The 22,091-nt window shown below is 38.8% G+C and overlaps 1 protein-coding gene across 5 annotated transcripts in view; it reads right to left on the minus strand.

The window, feature by feature from the left end:
* TENM1 (teneurin transmembrane protein 1) overlaps window positions 1-22,091 on the minus strand; it is a 649,978-nt gene that overhangs the window by 48,243 nt on the left and 579,644 nt on the right. For all 5 annotated transcript variants that reach the window (XM_027716459.2, XM_027716460.2, XM_027716458.2 and 2 more), the window contains 4 exons: window positions 19,062-19,205; window positions 14,142-14,391; window positions 13,232-13,252; window positions 9,548-9,780 (listed from right to left, as the gene is read on the minus strand). In XM_027716459.2, the coding sequence (XP_027572260.2) occupies window positions 9,548-9,780; window positions 13,232-13,252; window positions 14,142-14,391; window positions 19,062-19,205 (648 nt within the window). The remainder of the gene's footprint in view (window positions 1-9,547; window positions 9,781-13,231; window positions 13,253-14,141; window positions 14,392-19,061; window positions 19,206-22,091) is intronic.

Consider the following 22,091-nt stretch of genomic DNA (forward strand, 5'->3'; position numbering starts at 1 on the left):
TGCAGTGCAGTGCTGCCCAAGACAATGGTCATGTACTGGAACCAGGCCCATGACAACTGTGGCCATCAGCAGGAGCTGGGGAAGTTCTCCCACTCCTGCCTCTGCAATAGCTCTTGCACTGCTGCACTGCACAGGAGGGCTGGACCTGAAACAAATGTGGGGGCTATGCATGGGAAGGTCATGGTCCTCTGTATTTCAGTGGGGAAACAGGTACAGCCATGTCACAGCCTTGTTCTGTCTCTGCCTAAGAGCTCCCCTGCAGTTCTTCCTGCATTCAATTTGAACTGTAGGTAAGATCTTTCTTCCCTCAAATATTGAAAATATAACCAGAAGAGCAATTCTATTCATGTTAGGTTTGCGAAATCCTTTCTACCAAAACCGCTCAATTTCTTGCTTTAAACTACTTCATAATTTTCCATTTAAAGTTGCATAACTTTGCAATTATAGCAGCTGCTGTGCACAGCCAAGCTATTTTAATAATGAATTTATGTTCTGCTACACAGAAATGAAAAGCAGAGGACTTGAACAGATGGTTTGGACAGTGGCTTATATGGTTCTTGATTTCTGTCCCCTGCATTTAGGACAACTGAAGGCTGCATGTACTCTGAGTTTACAAAACACTTGTCTGCATGCCAGTTTAGGATCTCACACAGCAATTCCACATGCCATTAAAAAAGAAAAAAAACCCAAACTGAATTTCCTTACCTATCAATCCTGTTTTCTTATACTTAATTTAATATTTTTTAATATATAGGAGCGGTTGTTGCTGGGGAAAAGGAAGACTAAGCAGTCTGGGGGGCAGGGACAGGACCAGGAAGCCCTGATGCAGAATATGCATCTCCCATGGGGTTGGGAAAAGCAGGGGACAGTGTCCCCAGGCCCTTAAATAAATCTTTACCTGGCAGCCGGAAATGCCTGGGGATGTTTGAGTTGCATACACAACTGAGTGTAATACACTTTCTCTTACAGTGTTAACACCCAGGGGCAGGCTCCCAAGACAAACTGCCCATGACTGGTTCTGAGGTGCCTCTTCACCACAGATGATGTTCAGGCACCTTGCAAAGGTCTGAGGGTATGATCACAAAGTTCTAAGGGTATCATCACATAAAAAATCCAAAAGCCACAGCAGTTAACTTTAGTGTCTAGCACTCCCTGCTCCCTACTATCTATCAACACAGTGTTGAGAGTAGAAATTAATTCTTTTAATTGTCAGTTCAATGTATCCATCTGGCTGTGAACTGCCACTGGAAGAGGGGTATTTACTATCCTGACACCTCATCCATCCAGGACAAAAGGTGCCCATGGACTGAAGTGCCCAAGGTACAGGGCTAGGCTACATCTCTTCATTATGCAAGATAGCTGATGACTGAACTGTCTGAAACCACCTGGTGGGGGCTGCATGGGTTAGCTGGGGAAATCTGGGAGGTTATAAAAAGGCTAAAGGAAGAGCTGACAATCTTAGGGCCTGACTCCCTGCCAGCCTGCGAGCTCATAGATCGTGACTCCTTGATTCTGGCTCCCTCAGAGGATCTTCAGTCTTTAATTAAAAAGTAACGGTGCTTTTGGAACTCCAGAACAACTGACAAGCTCCCGGCTGTCATCTGCTTCTGAGAAGTCCAAACCTGAAAGGCTGAAGCTTTGAAGGTGAACTGAGGTAAAGGGTCTGTCTGAGCAGCAAAGGGGTTTGTTCTGGTGTCCAGGGAATGACCCCTGTGTTCCAGTTTCAGGAAGGAATGGTCCTTTGTACCTCTGTTTTTACCTAGTTCATGCTAAAGAAATGTTGCAATGAAGAGAACTGTGCACACAAAACACTGGAATTAGGTGGAACTGTGCACACAGTGTTGGAGCCAAGGGCACCTCCTGCTGCTCCTGCTGGGATGCTCAGAGTTTCCCATTCCTGCCTGGGCTCCATCCTGCCCTGAGCAGCTTTATGCTGTAAACCTGAAGTATGCAAAGGGATTGACAGTAAATGGAAAAGTTGCTAGGAAATTCTTCTAGGGTGTGTTCTTTAGGGATGTGTGAAGGTTCAAAACAAAGGTCTCTTCAGTCCCAGCCTCCTCCTACTTTCTTGAGAAGAAAAAGCCCCGCTGGGCTGCTGCGGTAGGGAGGGTGTGAGGAGCAAGGACCACTGTATGTGACTGCTGTGGTGCTGGGCATGTTTCAACCTCACTGATATTGCATCATATAGTGATGATATTAGATGGGATTTGATTTGCTTCCCAGTGCGGTTCTCAGGCTGAAATGAGAAACCTGATGTGGGTGGAAAGGGCAGCACATGTGCTGTGTCTGAGCCTGCCTTTGCGGAGGGGAGGTGCTGCGCGGTAAGCGAGGAGCTGTGCTTCTCAGCTGGATCAGATCCATGCCATGGATAACACAAGGCCAGGATCTCTCACTAGGGCAAGTGCATCTTCTGTTTTGCGCAATTTCCCTGAGAACAGATGGCTGTGTTGGCTGCAAACCATCCATTATATAAAAATCAGAAATTATGCTGCAATGAAATAAAGCTACTCAGCTGTGTGGCTGAATGGATTTCAAACACTGACTATATAAGAAAACCAAAGATCTTTTAATGTTACTAGAGTCCACGTTGCTCTCCAGCCATTGTAGAAAAGCAATTAACTACAAGGGAAGCACATATGCCAGTGTGATGGCATGAACAAAGCCATGTCTTCAGTATTTGCACTAAATTCCTGGTATTTCCTAATAAGCCAGTTTCTTCAAGTACCAGTGTACAGACGTTCAACAACGACCTACTGCTTCCAGAGCTTATGACTCTATAGTAAAACAACAGGACTTTACCCACTTGAAAAATTCTTATTTAGCTTTTGTTGACAAATACCCTACATAAGGCATCCATTGGAAATCAAAATACAGATTTCTGGTTAAACTGTCCCAATTTATTCATTAGAGTTGGATTCATTAATGCTTCTGTCACATCTTGCATGATGCTTCACATAATCTGTACTCCAAGAGCTTATTTTTAATCCTTTTCTGACGTACAGTGTAACGCTGAATTAAATCACACACAGCACTGCAATTGTGCTTTAATCACCAAGGAACTGGGGGAGGAAACATGCACATGCTGAGGGTAATGAATTGCACTGAGTGCAAGTAGGAACACTGCTCACTCCACCAGTGAGTAAAAAGGGTAATTTTTAAGTAGGTTTTTTTTTTTGGACAGAGAAGGAGATGTAGTTTGTATTGGGCTCTCAGTTTGACTCTGGTTTTTTTTAAGGAACTGTAGCACTAAACTTGATGCCCAACTGACGATGCCTTTGGGCAGTAAAGTGGCCCATTGCACAAATGACAGACTTACCCTGCTTGTGTATAAATTCCTCATTAAACAGTGATATCTGGGTAAGGACAAAATAAATTTGTGCTAGGATTTAGCCTTGTTTGACTCAGAGCTGAGTACCAATCTCGCTTTCTGAGTAACATGCTTGACCCGAAGGACTGTTTTTAGTCATATTTAGTCACTGGGACTGTCCTACATAGAAGAAGATTGTGTACCTGAATGTAAACCAGTAGCTCTTATGAAGATCTATCTTCAGTGAATTTACATGCAGACATCTTAAAAAAATATTCATAATACTCAGAGGTCTTTTTATCAGTACTATTTGAATTTCTGTAAACTAACATTAAAAATTAACTACTGCTAGTGCAGTCACACATGGCTACTAAGCACTATCACTAGAAAGACTCTGCAGAAAGTTTTGCTTTAAATGTTTTCTCCAAAAAATAGTACTTAGGAGATGGGCTGGGTAGACCTATGATAAACACAGAAGGCTGACTATAACCTCTTCTGTTATATGCTCTCTTTTGGTTAAAGGGTTATTTCCCTTGACAGCTCTGCCTTAGTGCACACACGTACACCATTATAAATGCAAATAGCACCTAGAAAGCAAACTGGTTGTTTTTTGTGTAATTCTCAGAGGTATAAATTCAAAATACATATGAACTTTCAGTCTAGAAATTTAGGCATTTCAGCATTAGTGGAGCTAAGCTTATAGTGTTAAAATATGGATTAAAAGTAATACAGTAAATTCCACATTAAGATATTTTCTTTGCTTTTTTTTCCACCCCACATTATATCCTACACCTGCATTCTAAATATTTGAAAATTCTTTTCAAATACATCAATGAAGAGCAGCCTGAACTATTTGTTGCCCACTTCTGGAAATTCTACTTTACATTTTTTGCTCAGCTAAAAACTTGCAAGTGAGCATTCTATATTGAAAACTTCTAATTAAACTTCCGAAGAATTTGTGAAACAGCACCTAAAATTACTGGTGAGGATGGATAAAAGAGAATGCCACCTTCTGCTGAAGAACAACTGTATTTAGAAGGAACTTGTGATTCTCATAAAACTTTTAATAGGAAGAAGTGAATCAAATTGGTTAATTACCATTTTATGGTGGTAAAAGGGCAAATTACATGCCATCCATTTCTAAACTTCTAAATGTCTTTGGTGCTTTTAATTAAAGCTGCCATCTAGAAACTAAAGCAATTTTATGCAATTAGTTATTTATAGGTTACCATAATACACCACTCAAAATATGATTCAAATGATTTGCAGTCTCTTGCCTTGTGATCTTTGTCATCTTTACTTCATTACTGTCTCAGTACTAGCTGCAAAATATTCAGTAGTTCTTTGTCAGTTGGAACACAGTACTTGCACTTGAGCATTGTTCTCTTTAGATGCAGAACAGTAGATTTGGAGCAAACAGCATTTTTAACTACTGACAGCAAATGGAAATGTTCAGCTTCCAGTCTGAGACACGATGATTGGGGTCATGCTTACTGCTGACATGGGACAGCAGAAAAGTGAATAACTAATGAATTCAGCGGAAGGCTGGATAACATTTAGGAAAGCTTGCTGTCCAAAAAGTTTACAATGTTCTACAAGATTGCCAGACTTTGGAAATCATAGGTAGCTCAGACTACTACAGAGAAACATAAGGATTAAATTTTGCTGAATTAAAATGGCACAAGATTATTTTTTTGCTGATTCTATGATGCATATATGACAATGACTTGAGGCTGCAAATCACCTTGTGTTGTCTGCTTCTAACTTTATGTATTGCTAATGAAACATCTCACTCTGTTTTACTTCTCTTATTGAATTCTGTGGAAGGGTTGAAAAGGTCTTAGAAATTTACAGAATAGTAAAGATTGCTGTAAAAATAGCATTGGTTATTACCTTTGAAAAAGGTGGGTTTGTTTACACAAAAGGCTAGATGAGAAATTTTGTGTGCATCCTACAGCTGAGCAGGAGCAGTCCTAAACATTCTACTGCCATTTGACAAATCTAAAGGTTTAATCTGAGCAGTTGTTCTTACAGATTTTTTTTACTTTAGAAAGCATTGCTGAGGATGGTGAGCAACAAGACTGATTATTTCAGGATGAGCATATCCTCAAATCCATAATTTTTTTAAAGTAATATTTCCTTAGTAAAGTAATTGCAAGCAAAATAAATAAAACTACACTGCAGAACCTATATTTTAATTAACCTCTCATTTGTGTTGCTATCTCATGGCCACGGCTCTGAGTGAAAGAGTTCTTTGCTACAGGTATGTATAAAGTATTTTTATGCTGGGATTTGGAAGTTTCTCCAACCTTTTATGTTTCCTTGGTGCTTGCTTTGAGGTCACTGTATCTGGAGTGAGGTCACTGCACTGCATTCAAGTACTCTGTACTCAGTGTTCACTCTGTAATTTCTCGAGGCATTGACTACACATGGTTTGCACAGACAGTGCGTGCATCTGTCTTCTACTTCTGGAGTCTGGTCTGGACCCAGGAGTCAAAAAGCAGACATTGCAGGGCTTTAAATGTTTAAATCTTTAGATTTAGTCCTCGGGCTTCCAAAAGCTGAAAATCACTTCTGATGTTCAGGGTGCAATCACTGGAGGGACTCGCTCTTTTCACAGTTATGTAGTTTGCATTTCCACCACAGCTGTCCTGTGTGAATGCTCTGAGTTGGTCACAAATCCAAGGTGGTTGAAATCGGATGTTAATCGGACACTTTTCTTATCGTGTTGACTGGGAGACACTGTAGCTCAGCAAAAACGTGGTAACTTGATTGTCTCAGCCTCTCACTGCCTCTGTCAATTAAGCTTAGAAAGTCAAATCCATTTACACATCTAAAGCCCTCTGATATCAGAAGGGCAGTGTAGGTAAGTGTTTAATGGTGTTGATTCAAGAACTGGCTTTGCAGCGCTAAGTACAACAACTCCCAGGTATTTCCATTCATTTTAGTGCTTCTTACTGCTCCAATACTCAATGACTAATCTAGTTAAAATCAGGACATTATACCCTAGTGCCTTATCATAAATACTAATCAGATTGTTTAAATGATAGTGTTGGTGACTAGATGTACCATAAATATGTTTTATTAAAAAAATCCCCAAACCCACCAAGCAGAATTCCACACCCCAAAATTAAAATCTGTTACTTGGTAAAGTTCAAGTGATTGGAATTCAGTCAATGATTAATATCTTGTGTAGTTACTTCTTCATTTTCAATATCTTCTTGTGTAATAAATGTGTTCAGCTTGTCACAGATCTTATTTTATATCTCCACCTTGTATCATTTCACATTCTACTTAAGTACTTGGTCATCTATTACATGACTCATTAGTCTGAGATCTCTACAGAATTAAAGAAAGTTGCAGTAAAAATAATATATTGAAGTTCAAATTTCAACTACATCAGCCATGCATGTTTAAAAGCATCTTTCAAAGTCAGCTTAACATACAATAGTGCAAGATTAATGTTCACTAAGCCCCATCTCTAGTCCTTCCCAGAGAATTGGGAACAGACTGAACAAAGCTATGTGTGTTTGTTACCTGCAAAGTGAAAGTTGTGGAAAGATCAAATCAGAATTGATTAGTGTGACTTCATGATTTTTTCCTGTCTGGCATTTAATTCCTGGTCACTAGGTAAAGGCAGTCTTTCCAAATAGATAATGAAAGATAAAAGTTGATGAAAGACTTAAATCAATAAATAACAATCTAGGACTCTCCTCAAACCTCCCTGCAAGCCCAATGGAGTAGAAAAATAGGTACAAGTTCAGAAAAGTTAAAACATTCTGAACTTTCATTCAGAGAAATAAATAAGAAGTAGAATTTGAATTTCCATTTCTTAATGTACTTTTGAGGATGTTACCAAACAGATTAAGTTTCACAAGTGTTACACAGTAGGTATTTCTTACCAATTTTGCAAATGGATAGACTAAGACCTCTAGATAAGCCCTTATTCTGAGTCACAAGCAGCCAACAGCAAAAATCAGAGCACAACTTTTAAGATGTAACCAACCGAGGTCAGACAGCCACTAAATGGAGTTTTTTTCCAGATATTACCTTTCTACCAAGTAAGAGGGAAATTTGTTTTTCATTTCTAATGGGAAAAAAAAAGAATACTGAGGACAAAAATAAGAAGACAAATGAAATAAAAAAGCCAAAAATATTTCTATATCGGCTTAAAAAATAAATACTAATCTTGTTTGGTCATTGAGTAATGCAAGTGATTATATTTAATCATATCTTTGCAATTACTCCGTCTGCATTATCAGGGAGCTATTGTTGCACCATAAAAATCTCAGAGATAAGAAATTAGAAGCAAATAATTTATTTCTGTGGTCATATACCACATAACATTGTCTGTGTGTCCAAGGATTTTTAAACATGGTTAAGAAATTTTTGCCAAAATTTCCTGTGTCCTAGAAACAATAGTTTTGTGTTTACCATTTGAATATTATTTCAAGAGAAATGTGACACCTTCTGACTTGACAATTATTCCAAGACAAAGCAAAATAAGTGATCCAAAAGAATCTCTAAATCTGCATTTAAGTATGTGAGACATTTATGCTCCTTAATAAATAATAGATCTATGGGTATCAGGCAAATAGTTTCTACTACTTTCCAAGGTTATTCAACCTCTTACAGTTTAGAGGAAAACAAAGTCATGTACCTATAAGGCTGTTAGGATAATACACTGATCACATTGTGCTGGTGGCAACAGGTTGATGCTGTATTTTGCTAAGCCCTGTACAAAAAGGGCATGTGGCACTCCATAATTCCTTGAGATTAAAATAAAAAACTTAACAAACCTGACCATTAGAGTAGATATATAAATCAGAAGCAGCTGGGAGTCATTGGCACTGAATGTGCCAATACAGGAGTCATTGTCTACTGACAGTTTATTTTTTTAATAATTGCTGGCTGTCCCGGAACTCCAGACTCGTAATTTTATTCCTCTGAATTTCTTTGTGACTAGAACCTTCTGATAAGGAAGTCAGCTATGCACGGGCATCTCTAAGTACAGAGCATCTCACAAATTTTCATCAACATATTTCCCCAATAAGAAAATAAGATGCAACAACTAATTGTATTGTAATTGGACATAATCAACTGTAATCAGCAATAAAACATCAATCACTTTCACAGAATCACACTTTCCTGATAATGGATCTGAAAACCCTTTTTTTTTTTTTTTACTATTTTTAGAATTGATTCATTACATTAATTAGCTGCCTGAAGATTAACATTTATTTGTACTTACCTCACACTTACCTTCTACCATTAAAGACATGTTAAAGTCACTCTATAATTACAATGTGTCTCTTGCTAAGCCTTAAAACAGCATTATTTGCTTGTCTTAGAGGTATTTCTGCCTGGATATACATTCTAATTTCCTACTGATGTACAGGTCTCCTTTATTAGCTCACGAAAAATAATCAACCCCCTTCCCTAAGGCCAGTCACGAGGTGGGAGCAGTGTGCTGCGGGGGAAGCACGTTAACAGCCCACGCAGGGCTCTGCCTCGGGAGCTGCTGAGTACCCTTTGTTCCAGGGATTTCAGTGGGAGTTGAGGGTGATCAGCTGCTTTAGAGCATCAAATCCAGAGACTTTATCACAGTCCTAATGCACACCGCAAGGGGATTAATTGTGGCTTTGGTGGGGATTCAAGGCTTCACATGCATTTTGCCTGTGACAACACTGGATGTACTCCGACAGGATGGCTGCAGCAAAATGCTTATTTCATGTGCAGCAAGGGAGATGCTCATCTTTTTCAAAGTGTTGTAATAAGAGAGGACAAACTAGAGGTCCAAATAAACTTGATTTTGCTGGTTGTCTGATTTGAACAGCTCTGACTTAATGTGTATGAGTAAGCTCTGTTAACATTACAAGACTCACCTGAATGCATAAAATCTAAAAGATGGACTTTGAAACCATATAATTTGCTTAAGAGTTAGATATAATTAAATGCTGCCACCATGCAATTGAAAGGTTATGAAAGAGGAGTGTTGTCACAGAGGGAGGAGTATTCAGAGGATGCTAGCTGGAGTCTGCTGCCCATGTGGTCCCTCATAAAGGACTGGTTGTATTATAGATGTGAGTGAGCTGTATGAAATTATTTGGCTTGCTAATAGTTGGTTAAATCATTGCCACAGACCCATTTTTGTACATCCAGTTGCATCTGAGTTCCTAAATAATGGAAAGAAATGTCAGATGACTAACACTAAGTACTTCGGATATGGTCTTTTCTTACCTCTTGGGCTGTTGAGAGAGGCCTCGGACGCCTTTCCACCATCCCCACAGTGACTCTGGTCAAATGGAAGGCACTGATCACCTGTTCCTGCCACCACGTCTGCATTTTTGGCCAGATCCTTCGTTTCAGTGAGAGATTTTGCTTTATAGACCTTCCTGGTGTTGGTATCTGATAAGTAAAGGGATTCTGACACTGGATCAACGGCCAAGTAATATTTATGTGCAGGGCTCGTACTGAAACAGAAGAGAATCACAGTCAGCTTGTTTTTCTTTTACATCTCTGTGGCAGCATAACAACTGTATTATAATTATCTGAAGACATCTGCTCAATGATTTTAAGAGGACAAAGGCATAAGTGACAGCAGCTTTAATGTGGGTTACGCAAAGCACCACTGCTGAGAAGGAAGGAGTTTGTCCTGGTTGCAGAGTCTGTCCAGCCAGCTATGGGGCAGTGAGCTGGTGCAGACTGGTACTAGGTGACTTTGTCCATCAGTACCAAGCCACTTAGGATAAAGCTAACTGGAGTGACTTCAGCTCAGTTATAATTATTACTATCAAAAGCAAGGCCATTTTTCAATATCTGATAAGTCCTAGTACTCTTGGCACTGAAAACAAATCTATGAGTTGCAGCAAAGTGAATCACAGACTGTTCTGCATGGGCACAAATGCCCACTCTTGGTTATTTTTATCCGTTTCTAAACCTTAGGAAATATGAAGGTGTGAAATATGTTGCCTTAATTCATGCCGACTGTATTGTCATGAGCAAGGCAGAAGGCCAAGTACTGTCAGTGCAACTAAGCATGAATTAATGCACCATAATTCATGCACTGTCAGTGCCTTATTGAGATTATAAAATGTTATATAAAAAAATATTTACATATGTTAATTAAATGGTGGGGATCATAAATTCTAACCGGAGAACTGGGCTGCATCTTATTATCCAGCAAGACTTTTCATTTCTTTTTCAGTGCAAAGTTAATTTCCAGTTTGAGGAAATTGTCCAAGCACATGGCACACCATGCTGGTGTCCTGAGCCTGCTGAGCCTGCAGTGGAGCCTAACTAAAAATCCAGACAGGAGGAGATCCTTTAAATCACACGGTTACTGAAATGGTGGGACAGAGGCACAGGCTGAGCATTCAGGTGCTCAGACAGTATTTTCATCATTGCCATGTTTCTCTGAGGGGCAGATTTCTGACAAGTGGTTGGGCTCTAGGTGGGACTTTCCTGCTCTGTAGATTAAAAAGATTGGCAAAAATCCCTTTTTTTGGATGAAAGAGATATTTTATTAACAGTGGTACAATTAAGTAACACTTAGGATTGGTGCAACAAAGTTGTGAAATGAGTTTCTCCTCTCAGCTTTGCAGTTCTGTTTGTGGTGGGTTTGACAATGCTTGGTGATATTCCCACAGCTGGGGAACAGATGTGAAACCCAGTCCAAGGAACCACAGGGAATGAGAGGGCAGTGATATGATGAAAGATGAGTAAGGGGATGAGCTAAAAGCAATTAATGCCAAAGTATGTATCATCACTATAAAACTGTTTGTTGAAAATATCAAGAATCATTTGTGCTCTCTGGATTGAGGTCAGGAGAGACTAGCCAGTCAAAAGATGAAAATAAAACACTTCTATGAAAAAAGTTGCAAGGAGAATTCTAGATTTTAAATAAACATGTTGTTTAGTATGCAGAAACTGCAGAGAACCAGGGGTCACTATATACTCTCCATGTAGACACATTTTCTGTCATCCTTGTCATTGCATTTAATAGACCAGCTGTTAGAAAACTCTTCATGTTTATGCTTAAAGCCTTGCATACTAAAATCTTTAAATTTAAAGAGTACAAGTAAAAAATGGAAGACAACAAAATACCTGCTATTTTTACAGAAGATTGTAATCAGATCTAAATCTGAGTTGATTTAATTTAGTCTATTAAAAACTACATGAAACAGACTAGGATTTACAATAAATCTTTTCAGAAGTAGTTATTACTGTCCTGTACTAAAATTTTCCCTATAACCTCAAAGTCTAGTTTCCGTTTTTACAAGTTATTAAACAGCTTTGTTATATCTCATTAAAATACTAGTGACAAGAAAAACAAAGAGGGTAAGTTGCTTTTAAACACTCACAAATAAGACCAGTGGCTCTCTCTGTTTACTGGTCCCCTCTTTTATGTAGTACTTTCTTTTACCTGGTAGAAAGAACACTTTTCCCCTGCTTGTTTGGAGACTAAAAGTTGTGTAGAGGTGCTGGATTTTGAAGCCTTTTCCTCCTTGGACTGTCATGAACCATCTTTCAGTTATTGCTTCTACATATTTCCTTGAGCATTCTAGAAATTTCTACCACGACTATGACCTTTACAGCCCCACAGAATGCCATACAGTGAGACTGTCAAGTAATCCCCTATAACCTCAAAGATTACATTAACTACAAGTGATTTCCTCCAATTTTCCACAAATTTCACTTGGACAGAATAGTGACAGAGACAATTACTACTGTAATTAATAGGGCTGGGGTACTTGACTATTGTCACAACTTGATATAATTAAGGTTTAAGCTCATCTCAAGAAACTAGTACGAGTAAACAGGTATTTAAAAAAAAATCTACAAAAGAAACCTCTAAATGTAAAAGCTGAATCATGTTCTGAATTCATCACAGAGAAAATAAGTTCAATTTGCTCTTTAGTTTACAAAGATTCTGGTCAGTTTAAAGAAAATGGAAACAACCCTTCAATTAAAAAATAGAACCTTGCACTTACCAACTAGGAATTATTCTTTCTTTTTAAGTTTTAATTGTAAAATATATGAGATGTGACATAATCTGGTAAATAATCTATAGTGTTCAATAGCATTTCTGTGGGTAAAGTAAGCAATTCCAACCAGTACTCTCATGCTGCAAACACACGTCGCTTCCTACTACGCCATGAAGTTATCAGTTTACATTGTACTGGTGCTGGATTATTTATCTCATTTAATACTGGAATGCTAAGAAGTTTGTTTCTAAGGAGACAGAGTGCCTTGCTGTCTCTTTCTAGCATGCAACATCACTTCTGCAGCTGGATTGTTGTAACCAACTCCCTCACCGTCTGTCGCAGAAGCCTAATGGGCAACGCTTGTTCCTTTAACGAAATCCCTACATTGCAATGCTAAAATGCCATCTGGAAAGGGAGAAAGCCACTTGCTTTGCCTTAGCTGGAGCAGCAAGGACTGAGCTGTGACACAGCACACTCAGTTCTGGACTCTGCTTTGCACACCCTGTAACTGGCAGATTTTAAAGCTCATAAGTATCCTAGAACCACTAAAGCCCTCTTGTGTGTTTCTGAAGCCTTTTTAACTATTTCTTTGTTGCTAGAACTCCAGTTTCCTTGGATGGCTATATCTGTGATCATTCAAACACCATGTGAAATGAGTATGACAGCTATGAAATGCACTCCCAGTGTTCAGGTTTAAATCTCTCCATCTCTGCTTGGTGATCAGCAAATTGATTTTTAGAGGGCGACTTCATTCCTTCAAAGCGAACGAATCAAACCTACAGTACTACAAACAAAGGTGAACTTGATTAACATTTGTATTTATTAACATTTATATTCATTAAATTTAGAGTGTTTCTCTATATACAGACTCCTAAAAGGACTTTTGTAAGACTGTTTCCTTGAACATGGTTCACATATCAGGCTGTGTTTTACTCACCTGTGTCTTGTGTCTCTATTCCTAGAAGGACAGATCGGTTCAGATTTAAAAAGAAAGAAAAAAGACAAGAAATATTAGTCCTTGACAGAACTGTATTCTTTGCCTAACTGCTCACAGAGCTGTATCCCACTAACAAAACATTGTTTTTCCTATTACTGGATATTATTTCTTTCTCTCAAACTGCTTCCTTTGCACCACCTGCACATTGCCAAGTTAATGCTGAACAATCAGCATACAGAATCATCACCAGCAATGTTAGCTAAGTGGAGACTCATGGGTGTTAAGAGAAATTTCATGTATTAATGTTCAAAATCTTTCCTGCCTTCCCCTCTGGCCCTCAAAGGGAGTGGGAAGCTGGAGTCATAATTGCAAGGCAGTCATTAACAGCAGCACAGGCCCAGCCTGTGGCATGTCAGGCAATGCCAGGTTTGCTCTTGTCTGCTTAAACTCAGCCACATCCTCTGCTACACGAGGAACAATTTTATTGCATTAATTTTAAACATGGTTTTATCTTCTGTGACCTGACACAATACTCTAGATGCTTGCTATTGAATTATGGGATTTTCTTCAAAAATATGCTTCATGGAATACTTTAACTTTTGGAGAATATGTACGAAAAGCCTCGCAGGAAGAAAAACCGGCTCTATTTATTAATTCTGCAATTTGCAGAAATCCATTAAGCAAGACCTGTTCTAAAGGCCACTTAAGATGTCCTTTTTAACCCGTGACTTAAAGTAAGTGTAAGTTTTCTGGTAAGTTAGTTTGACAGTTGATGAGACACATGGTCACAAGGCAACTAGATGTGGCTGCTTCTCTAAGTCCCAAGGGATAAAAGCTCACTGTAGTTTTCATAAGCACATCACAGCCAGGATTACAGACACTGGTCAGAGAAAGAGAATTCATTTTTTACCTCAATTCTAATATGCCAATTGAGTTCCCAGAGGGAAAGATCCGTCTGACATAGTTGAAGTCCCCAATATAGACACTCCCATCAGGGCCAGAAGCAAGGGCAACAGGGGCAAAGAGCTTGCTGTTGAGGGCGAGCCCGTTGCAGTTGGAGCAAGAGACACTTCTCTGGTGTCCATTGCCCATCACAGTGGAGATGACTGGAGGCTGCTGGGAAATGAACATGTTTTCCCCATTCCCTTTGTGTACAATTCCTAAAGGAAGGGGAGGGAAGAAAACAGAGACAAAACAAGTGAATGTATAGCATTTAAACTATTCAGCAATTTTGGGTTATGAAATCCTCTAGAAAACCAGACTATCAAAATAGCAACAAACATCTCATCTTTTAGAGACTGTCACAGGGCTCCACTAATCTCTTCCAATTTTGTTCATCCCAAACTTCACTGACACCATTTTGTTCATTAGTGGCTAGTGGCTATTTTAAAAGGCAACATCATGAGGAGAACTCATGGTTGGTTAATGCTGTAACAAATTGACTGCTAATTGCAGTGCTATCTGATTTCTTGGGGATTACTACTTTAATATTCATTTTATTCATAAATTTTTATTAGGTAGCAGAGGAATTTCTTGGGCAGTTTGAATATTTAATTAAAGGAGATTAATAGCAGGACTACTATGCATTTTTCACAAAAGAGCACCGAATGGCAGTACAAAATCAATATTCAAATTTAAATGCGAGTCCTTCATGGTATATGAAAATGGTGCAAGTGCAGCAAAGCCAAGTTAAGAGTCAAGGAGCAATTCTGAGGCACAAGAGAACGTCTTACCGGCAGGAATATATTAAGTTCTACCATAAAGGCTAAAACATCTTCCCAGTGTGTCAGTATTTTACCACTGCTCTGCAGCACACATTGTTGAAAGTCTTCCCAGTTACTAGGTTGGTGATACCAGAACCAGTTCAAAGATGTATTTTCTCAAGCTGATCGCTATAGTGTTTATTTTAACTAACAATGTGGTAATATATTTAAGAAGTATCTTTAAAATAACATGTAATTGCAAGAATTTGGCTTTTGCTGAATGGAAGATAGGTATTCTTTTAGACCCCAGTACAAAATCTCTTTTTTCCCTTGAGAAGCCCAGCACTTCATCAGAAAAGTGGCACAATTAAAGGAATAAACACAAGGGAATTTACTTTTTGGAGAACTCTTTATGCTGGGAAATGAGCATATTCTGCACACTGCAGGAAGTACATGTTGAGACATGTCTGAGTTTTCCCAAAGTATGGCAAATGTATTTATGTATTGTCTCTATGAACTTTTGTTTAAACTAATTTTTGTGGCTTTCAGGTGAATCTGAAACTAAAATTCACCTTAGAAATTATTGAACACCACCATAGCTATTTTGAAGGGAATTACATTTTCAAAAAATTATTTCTGAACAACAGAGGACAGAATACATAGATTTGTTTGAATGTTGGCTTAAAAAAAGCATCCTGGAAATATGCCAGTGAAATGAATGGCAATATTCTCCCTTATGCACTGGATAAAAATACTATGAAATGAAGATGCTGCCCTTTGTCTGAAATAAACAATGTAAAGGTAATCTTTCAACGGCCTCATACAAATGCCAGTAAATAATGAGGACTCTGGAGAATATGTTTTGCTGTCAATAAATGCAAACATGTGCTTAATTTCAGGATTTCGAGCTGCTGCTTTAATTTTAGTTGATGCTGTGTTGCACTGGAGTTGAAATTACCTTAAAGCATAAAGTCCCTGTGAAATTAATCCTCCTTGCCCCAGATAAATAAAAATGGAATCAATACACTTGCCCATCAGAAGGAAAATTTAATTTAAATAATACTCTAAAAAATCGGTTAATAGCACATTCATTTGTATTCATGAGATACAAGTGTCTTTAAAAGGACTATGCAGGAACTAATATTTATGATATCTGTTCTCTTCTTGATTATGAGAAATGCTTTGATGATCTTCCAAACTGACCAAAACCTTTGTACCAGAAAACATTAAACTCTAATAATGTCACAAATTAGAAGTGATCAAACCTCCAAACTGGATGGGAAAAAAAAGCAGGAAAAGAGCAGTGGAGTACAGCTGAGAACAGGATGTGGTCCTTTGGTAACCTAACAGCCAGACTGATGCAAAACTGCATACTTTTAAAAAGCTTGAGTTTCCAGTGACAGCCACATTGGAACAGTATTTGTTATTTCACATCTATTCTGCTGGAATCAGACATCTTTTTTTTTCTTTCTTTCTTTTTGTAAATCCTTACATCTGGCAGTAGAACACAGTTTTCACTTGCTAAGGTTTCTTCATGCGAATACTTGTACCTCCACAGCTTAGACTGGGATATGAAGTGCAAGTCTGCAAAATTGCATCTATTTCTTTTCACAATTTCTCTGTTGCATTTGACTTATTTTGTAACATCTCTAAAATGAGTAGCCTTCATGGAGAGAGAGAGAATATCCACCCTGGCTCTGAGCAGGAATGTCGTGCACAGCAACAGACCTGCTGGCAGACCAGGCTCAGTGGCTGAAGTTAGATATAAACTATTCAGAACCAGATAACCAATCCAAGTGCTTCTAGGTTTAGTTTGAAAATAAAATTGTAATTTACAATCAAGAATGTTGTATTCCAATGCACTTTTTACAGTTAATCCAGTGACAGTGTTCCAAAAACATGCAAGTTTCATCCTTCTAAAAAGCAGAGGGGATGCTTCATTTAAAACTGAAAAATCTCAATATATTCATACTCAAGAAGGCTACTCAATGCTTTTCATATGGTGGTATGGAGATAAGTCTGAAATATATAATTCTAAGTTTGAATCATATTCTTGCCCTTATTTAAAGCCCATTTTATATATCTGAAATGGAAGAGAAGTTCACTTGTTTCTAGATAAGACCACAAGCACACCTGTTATTTTTCTTTTTTGGTTAATACAGTTCATTATTCGGTTTAGTTGCTTTAATGAGCAACATGCTATTAATATATGAGTTAGATGTGCACTAGCTTTGGAATAGTAATTGTTTTTCCGCCCTTAACTGCTTTTCCAGTTCTTATACAAGATCCAGGTGTGCATGCTCAAAGCCCATTATAATCATCAGGAACACCTGAGACATCACTGAGCTCTCCTGGGCTTTGTCACCCTCGCTGGAGATGTTCTGACATGCAAACTGTAACCAGAAGAGACTCCCTGATTTCAAGTCAGATGTGCTTGTGCTCTCCTCTCCCCAAATTATGTCTCTGCAAGTGATGGACAAAAATGTTTGGCAGCTTTCCCCCGATTTCAGTCTTGACCGTGTCCAGCACAGTGGGAATATCTGAGGAAAAGGAGCAGGTACAAGAAGCTGCACGTTCCCCATTCATGCAGTGGGCACAGCCCAGATGATTTGAGAGGAGGTGGCAGGAGGCTGACAGGTCAGTGCTCTCTGGCATTCTCAGCTGCACAGCTGAGACGGGGACAGGAAGCAATTTGTCACCACATTCCCTGTGCTCAGGAAAGCAGTGATTTAGCCCTGCTCGGATTATAATTGTACACTTTACAAAATCTCGGAACATGTTAGTGCCTATGGGGTGAATTATGGTAGTAACCACTGCAGTTAGCAGATAGTCATATAAATTGGAGTTACTGCCAGCAATTTAGTCTTGAAATTAAACTATGCAAGTGGTAAATTGGCACTAAGGAGCAGACTATGGGGCTCACAGTTGGGGGCTCAGCTGACTGAGGTCAGATTTCTCTTTGTGTTAAATGTCAATAGCTGGCATTTAAAAGAGACAATCTATACAAACCAATAAGACAGGATATGAAAGAACTGCTGTTTAAAATGTCAAACTATTTTAAATCAAAACAGAAATCCAGTTAATTTACAAACTAAATCTGACCTTTTGTATTTGGAATATTTATACTGTAGCTGCGCATTCAGCTACAGAACTTGTAAAAACCTGAAAGCCATACATCTGTGCATGAATCTTCATCAACAGAAGTTTGCAGATGGAAATAGATTTTAGTGGATCGACTCTCAGCTGGAGCAAATTGAGAGAACTTTACCAAATCCAGTACTCTGCTGATTTGTAAGTGCTGAAATCTGACCCCAAGTTTCTCTTCTCCTGGACAGCGAGATATCTGTTTACTGGCAAACTCATATATTTCTAGTTACCATAATTTATCTCCGGGTATCGTTTTAATAATTTAATCCCTCTGGTTCCTGATCATAGATGTTAATGGAGGAAAAGAAAACCCCCCAGCTATAAAATAAAAGCCATGGGAAACCAGATTCAAGCGTCCATGCCTGAAGAATCTCTTTGCAGGGTTAATGTTATGACACCAAAAGCATTTACAGTTTTTTTTTCCCCACTGCTTTGAAAGGTGTTGGGTTGCTTGTACTGAGGAGTAACTTACTGTGCTTCTCCACAGAGTGGGCAGCCACAAAAGCTTCTGCACATCAGACTGGCAGTGTGGTTTTGGAAGTGCTGCCTCTCACTTGGCCGGTCTGTGCTCATTGCAGGGTTTGTGTCCCTGGGGCTGTGATGCTACTAACTGGTGGTAGTCACGAATTAGGGGCATAGACACTTCACTGAGACTATAACACTACAGACTGACCTGAAATGTGGCACTTCTGTACCAGCTGTGTGAGAATGAACCTAAATTAGCGTGCCCTTTTCCCACCCAAATGACCACAATGTGTTAGTGACTGCAGCAGTCAGTGATATTAATGCCTAATACCTGGGAGCCAGAACATTAAAAATATCCTTTCAGATGGCATTTACAGTTCAGCTCTCAATAAACGTGGGTACACAGTCAAAGAGGATTACACATTAGGAAGTGTAATGCTTAAAATCGGAACAATTAATTCCTTCAAAATTTGTATTCTTCTTATGTGTGGCCAGTTAATAAAGGAAGGACTTACCACTTTGTGGATTTAATACATGGTGTTTGTTTATAGACCAGCCACCCAGATTTGAAGCATCCATTTCAAAGCCTTGAAGGATTACTGTTCTCTTCTCCCACAGAATAAAATCAGGACATGTTTCATATTCATATCCCACCGACACTGCAAACAAATAATTAGAGAGCTCTCAGTCTACCTTTTCCTCTGTGAACTGCTAGACAGTTTTTCATTCCAAGTTCTGATATTTATCTGTCAAGTAATGATCCCACTAATTTTGCTCTGCCAGATTGCTATTGCTGAATGCTATTTTTTTGAAAAAAAAGGGTTTTAAGAGATTAGTATGTTATTATAGCTATAGTTACTACTGTTTCAAAGCAGAAAATTGTCTGTTGTACCAGTTATGGATTTCATAAATCTTCTCCAATGACTCCTGACTTGATTGTTTATTGGATTTCTGCTAATTACCTGAATAACAGCTTAAATAAAAAAAGAATCCATGTTAAAACAAAATGGTTTTAATTTGTTTGCTGATTGTAAATATTATAGTTAGGTAGAAATGGATCAACGAGCTGAACATTTCTAGAAATATATTTATCTTACCAGGCTTGCACATCACCAAAATACCTGCTGAAAAATCTTGAATTTCCCTAAGAGTGGTGGGTATGGGGGGCACTCAAATTGACCAAAATCCCTTTCCTTCAGTACTTCAGTAGAACATTAAAAAAACCTCCTAAAATTTTTGGTTTCTCTAATATACCAACCTTTTTTAAAAAATTATTTGTCTCCTTTACTTAGCTTTATTAGCTTTCACTGAAACTTATTCATAAACGAAGAATGTTATTTTGACACCAAATTCCAAAATTTGACCTAGGAAATATTGAGATAGTTCAACCTTTCCAAAATAAAAATGTCTTTCAAAATATTTTAAGATACAAAATAAAAAAATATTAAACCCCACAGTTTTCTGGCATTTTTAATAGTTTCTTTTCACTTTTCTAGGTAGCAGCCTTAGGTATACTTTACTTAAATCATAAATAGTTTTAATACCATCTAAATTCCACTACGGAAGGCAATTAAAATATTTTTACCAGCCTTAGCAGGGAGCACTTGTAAGATAAATGTTTTATGGCAAACTGAAAGCTGTTCCTTACAGCAACAGCTCTAGAGCTGCTCCACTATTTCAGCAGAAAGAACTTGTTTTTGCAGCTCATCTCTGACTTGTAAAAATCCCATCTCCTTCAGTACAGTAAATATTGTATGTTTCGAACATTACAGGTTTCAGTTTGAGGGTCCAGAAGCCACTTTGTCCAATTTTTCTGTTATGGGACCTCTTACAACCAACACTAGTATTGGTGTACTGGGTACTTCCCTGGGCCGAGAGCCCAAGTGAGGGTATGGAACTTCCAGAACAGCCACATCCTGTGCTGGGATGAGTCATCAAGGTTCAGTAACCCAACACACTGTTTTCTAGGTGTTAATGCAGACAGAAGATAAAGGGCAGATTTTTCCTGTGAAGCAACCTCACACTTGCCACCTACACATTAGCATCTTTACTCCAGTCATGCCTTTAACACGTTCAATCCTGGGTGAGATGTGTGTACTTGAAAAAAGCAGAGCTCTATAAGGCAGTCCCTCAGCCTGGCTCAATGACCCGATACAGACCCACAGGACAGTTCATCAGCTGCTGGAAGGGACCGTGCTGAGAGTTGGGGCGAGGGAGGCATAACAATTTCCACTGTCTGGGAATCCGTGCCAATGGATCCGCTGCGCCGTGTTTACCAGGACTGCAGTTAACACCGTAAAGCACCTGCTATTCCCTGCCTATAGCTGATGTTTCTGAGCTGCCAAATACCCTCTAGAGGTTATCACCCCTTTCTTAGAAGCTCACTGGTCCCTGCTCTCACAGTTATTTTGCACAGCTGCTGTTCTGTCCCCTCTCATCAGTGAGAGACATGTGGACATACACTCTGTGTGTCTACAACCACGTTTCTACGCATACTTAGACACATTTATGAATGACACCTATGCTCCAAAAAGAAATACCTGTGTGATCTTAAAGCGGGGTCTCCTGAACCACCTAATTGGAGGTCCTGATGTACTATCCATGAAAATTTCCTATCAGTCATTTTGCATGCAAAGTAACCACGGCAAAGCATAATAATTGTAAGTCAACAGGGTGATTGCAGCGCCACTTGAAAAATAAGTATTTCGTTAGGGGCAGGTTTTGAAAAATGTAATTTTGTAGGTGAAATTAAAAATCTCAGTCAGCTTCCCCTCATTGTGGGGTGTTACTTTCTGGTCAAATTAATTTATAGCACTTTTTTGAGGTGACTGAGATTTCATTGTATGAATGTGATCTGTGGTGACGATGGTTTTGGACACTGACAGCCAGCAAGTACACTTCTTTGCAGTCTCAAAATGGATTTCAGAAGACCTACTGAAATAATTTGCACCAAAAAACCTATTCTTTTCATACCAGTATTTAGAAGAATGAACAATAATTGGTTAGTAGTGCCACAGTCTAAAGGCTGTTGCCAAAATACAGGCAAGAAATAAAAGACGCGATTAACCAGGACAGTAACCTCCACTTTAACCTCTCTTGAAATATTTGCACTTATCAACATCTATCTTCTTTGAACAATGAATAAAATTAACTCAAGCAAAATACCAGGTAGAGTCACAAACAGAGGAGGTGTAGGGCTGTTGAAGAGCTGGATTACATTCACCCCCAAGAGGGTTTGTCCTTGCAGACCACTTGGTGCTGCTGGGTGAGATGAAAGGGCTTGCAGGAGTAAGATGGGGTCTGTATGGAGTTACCCAGAAGCATTTAAGAAGCATTTGACTGAAATCTTTTTCTTATGTTAAATTACAAGGGGACACAGACTTTACCATCGAGGTTTTCTGTGTCAACATCCACATGGTGCTTTTTTTATTCAGAACAAAAAATGCTACTTTGTCATCTCAGTTGTTGCTCTGAGAAAATGTCCTTTTGTGAGGGGCTTGAGGACTAGACACATGGCAGCAAACATTTCTCCTACAAATTTAAAC

This window comes from Pipra filicauda, unplaced genomic scaffold, assembly GCF_003945595.2.
Source record: "Pipra filicauda isolate LSUMZ 115617 unplaced genomic scaffold, ASM394559v2 scaffold58_size5111680_pilon, whole genome shotgun sequence".
Classification (NCBI taxonomy): Eukaryota; Metazoa; Chordata; class Aves; order Passeriformes; family Pipridae; genus Pipra; species Pipra filicauda.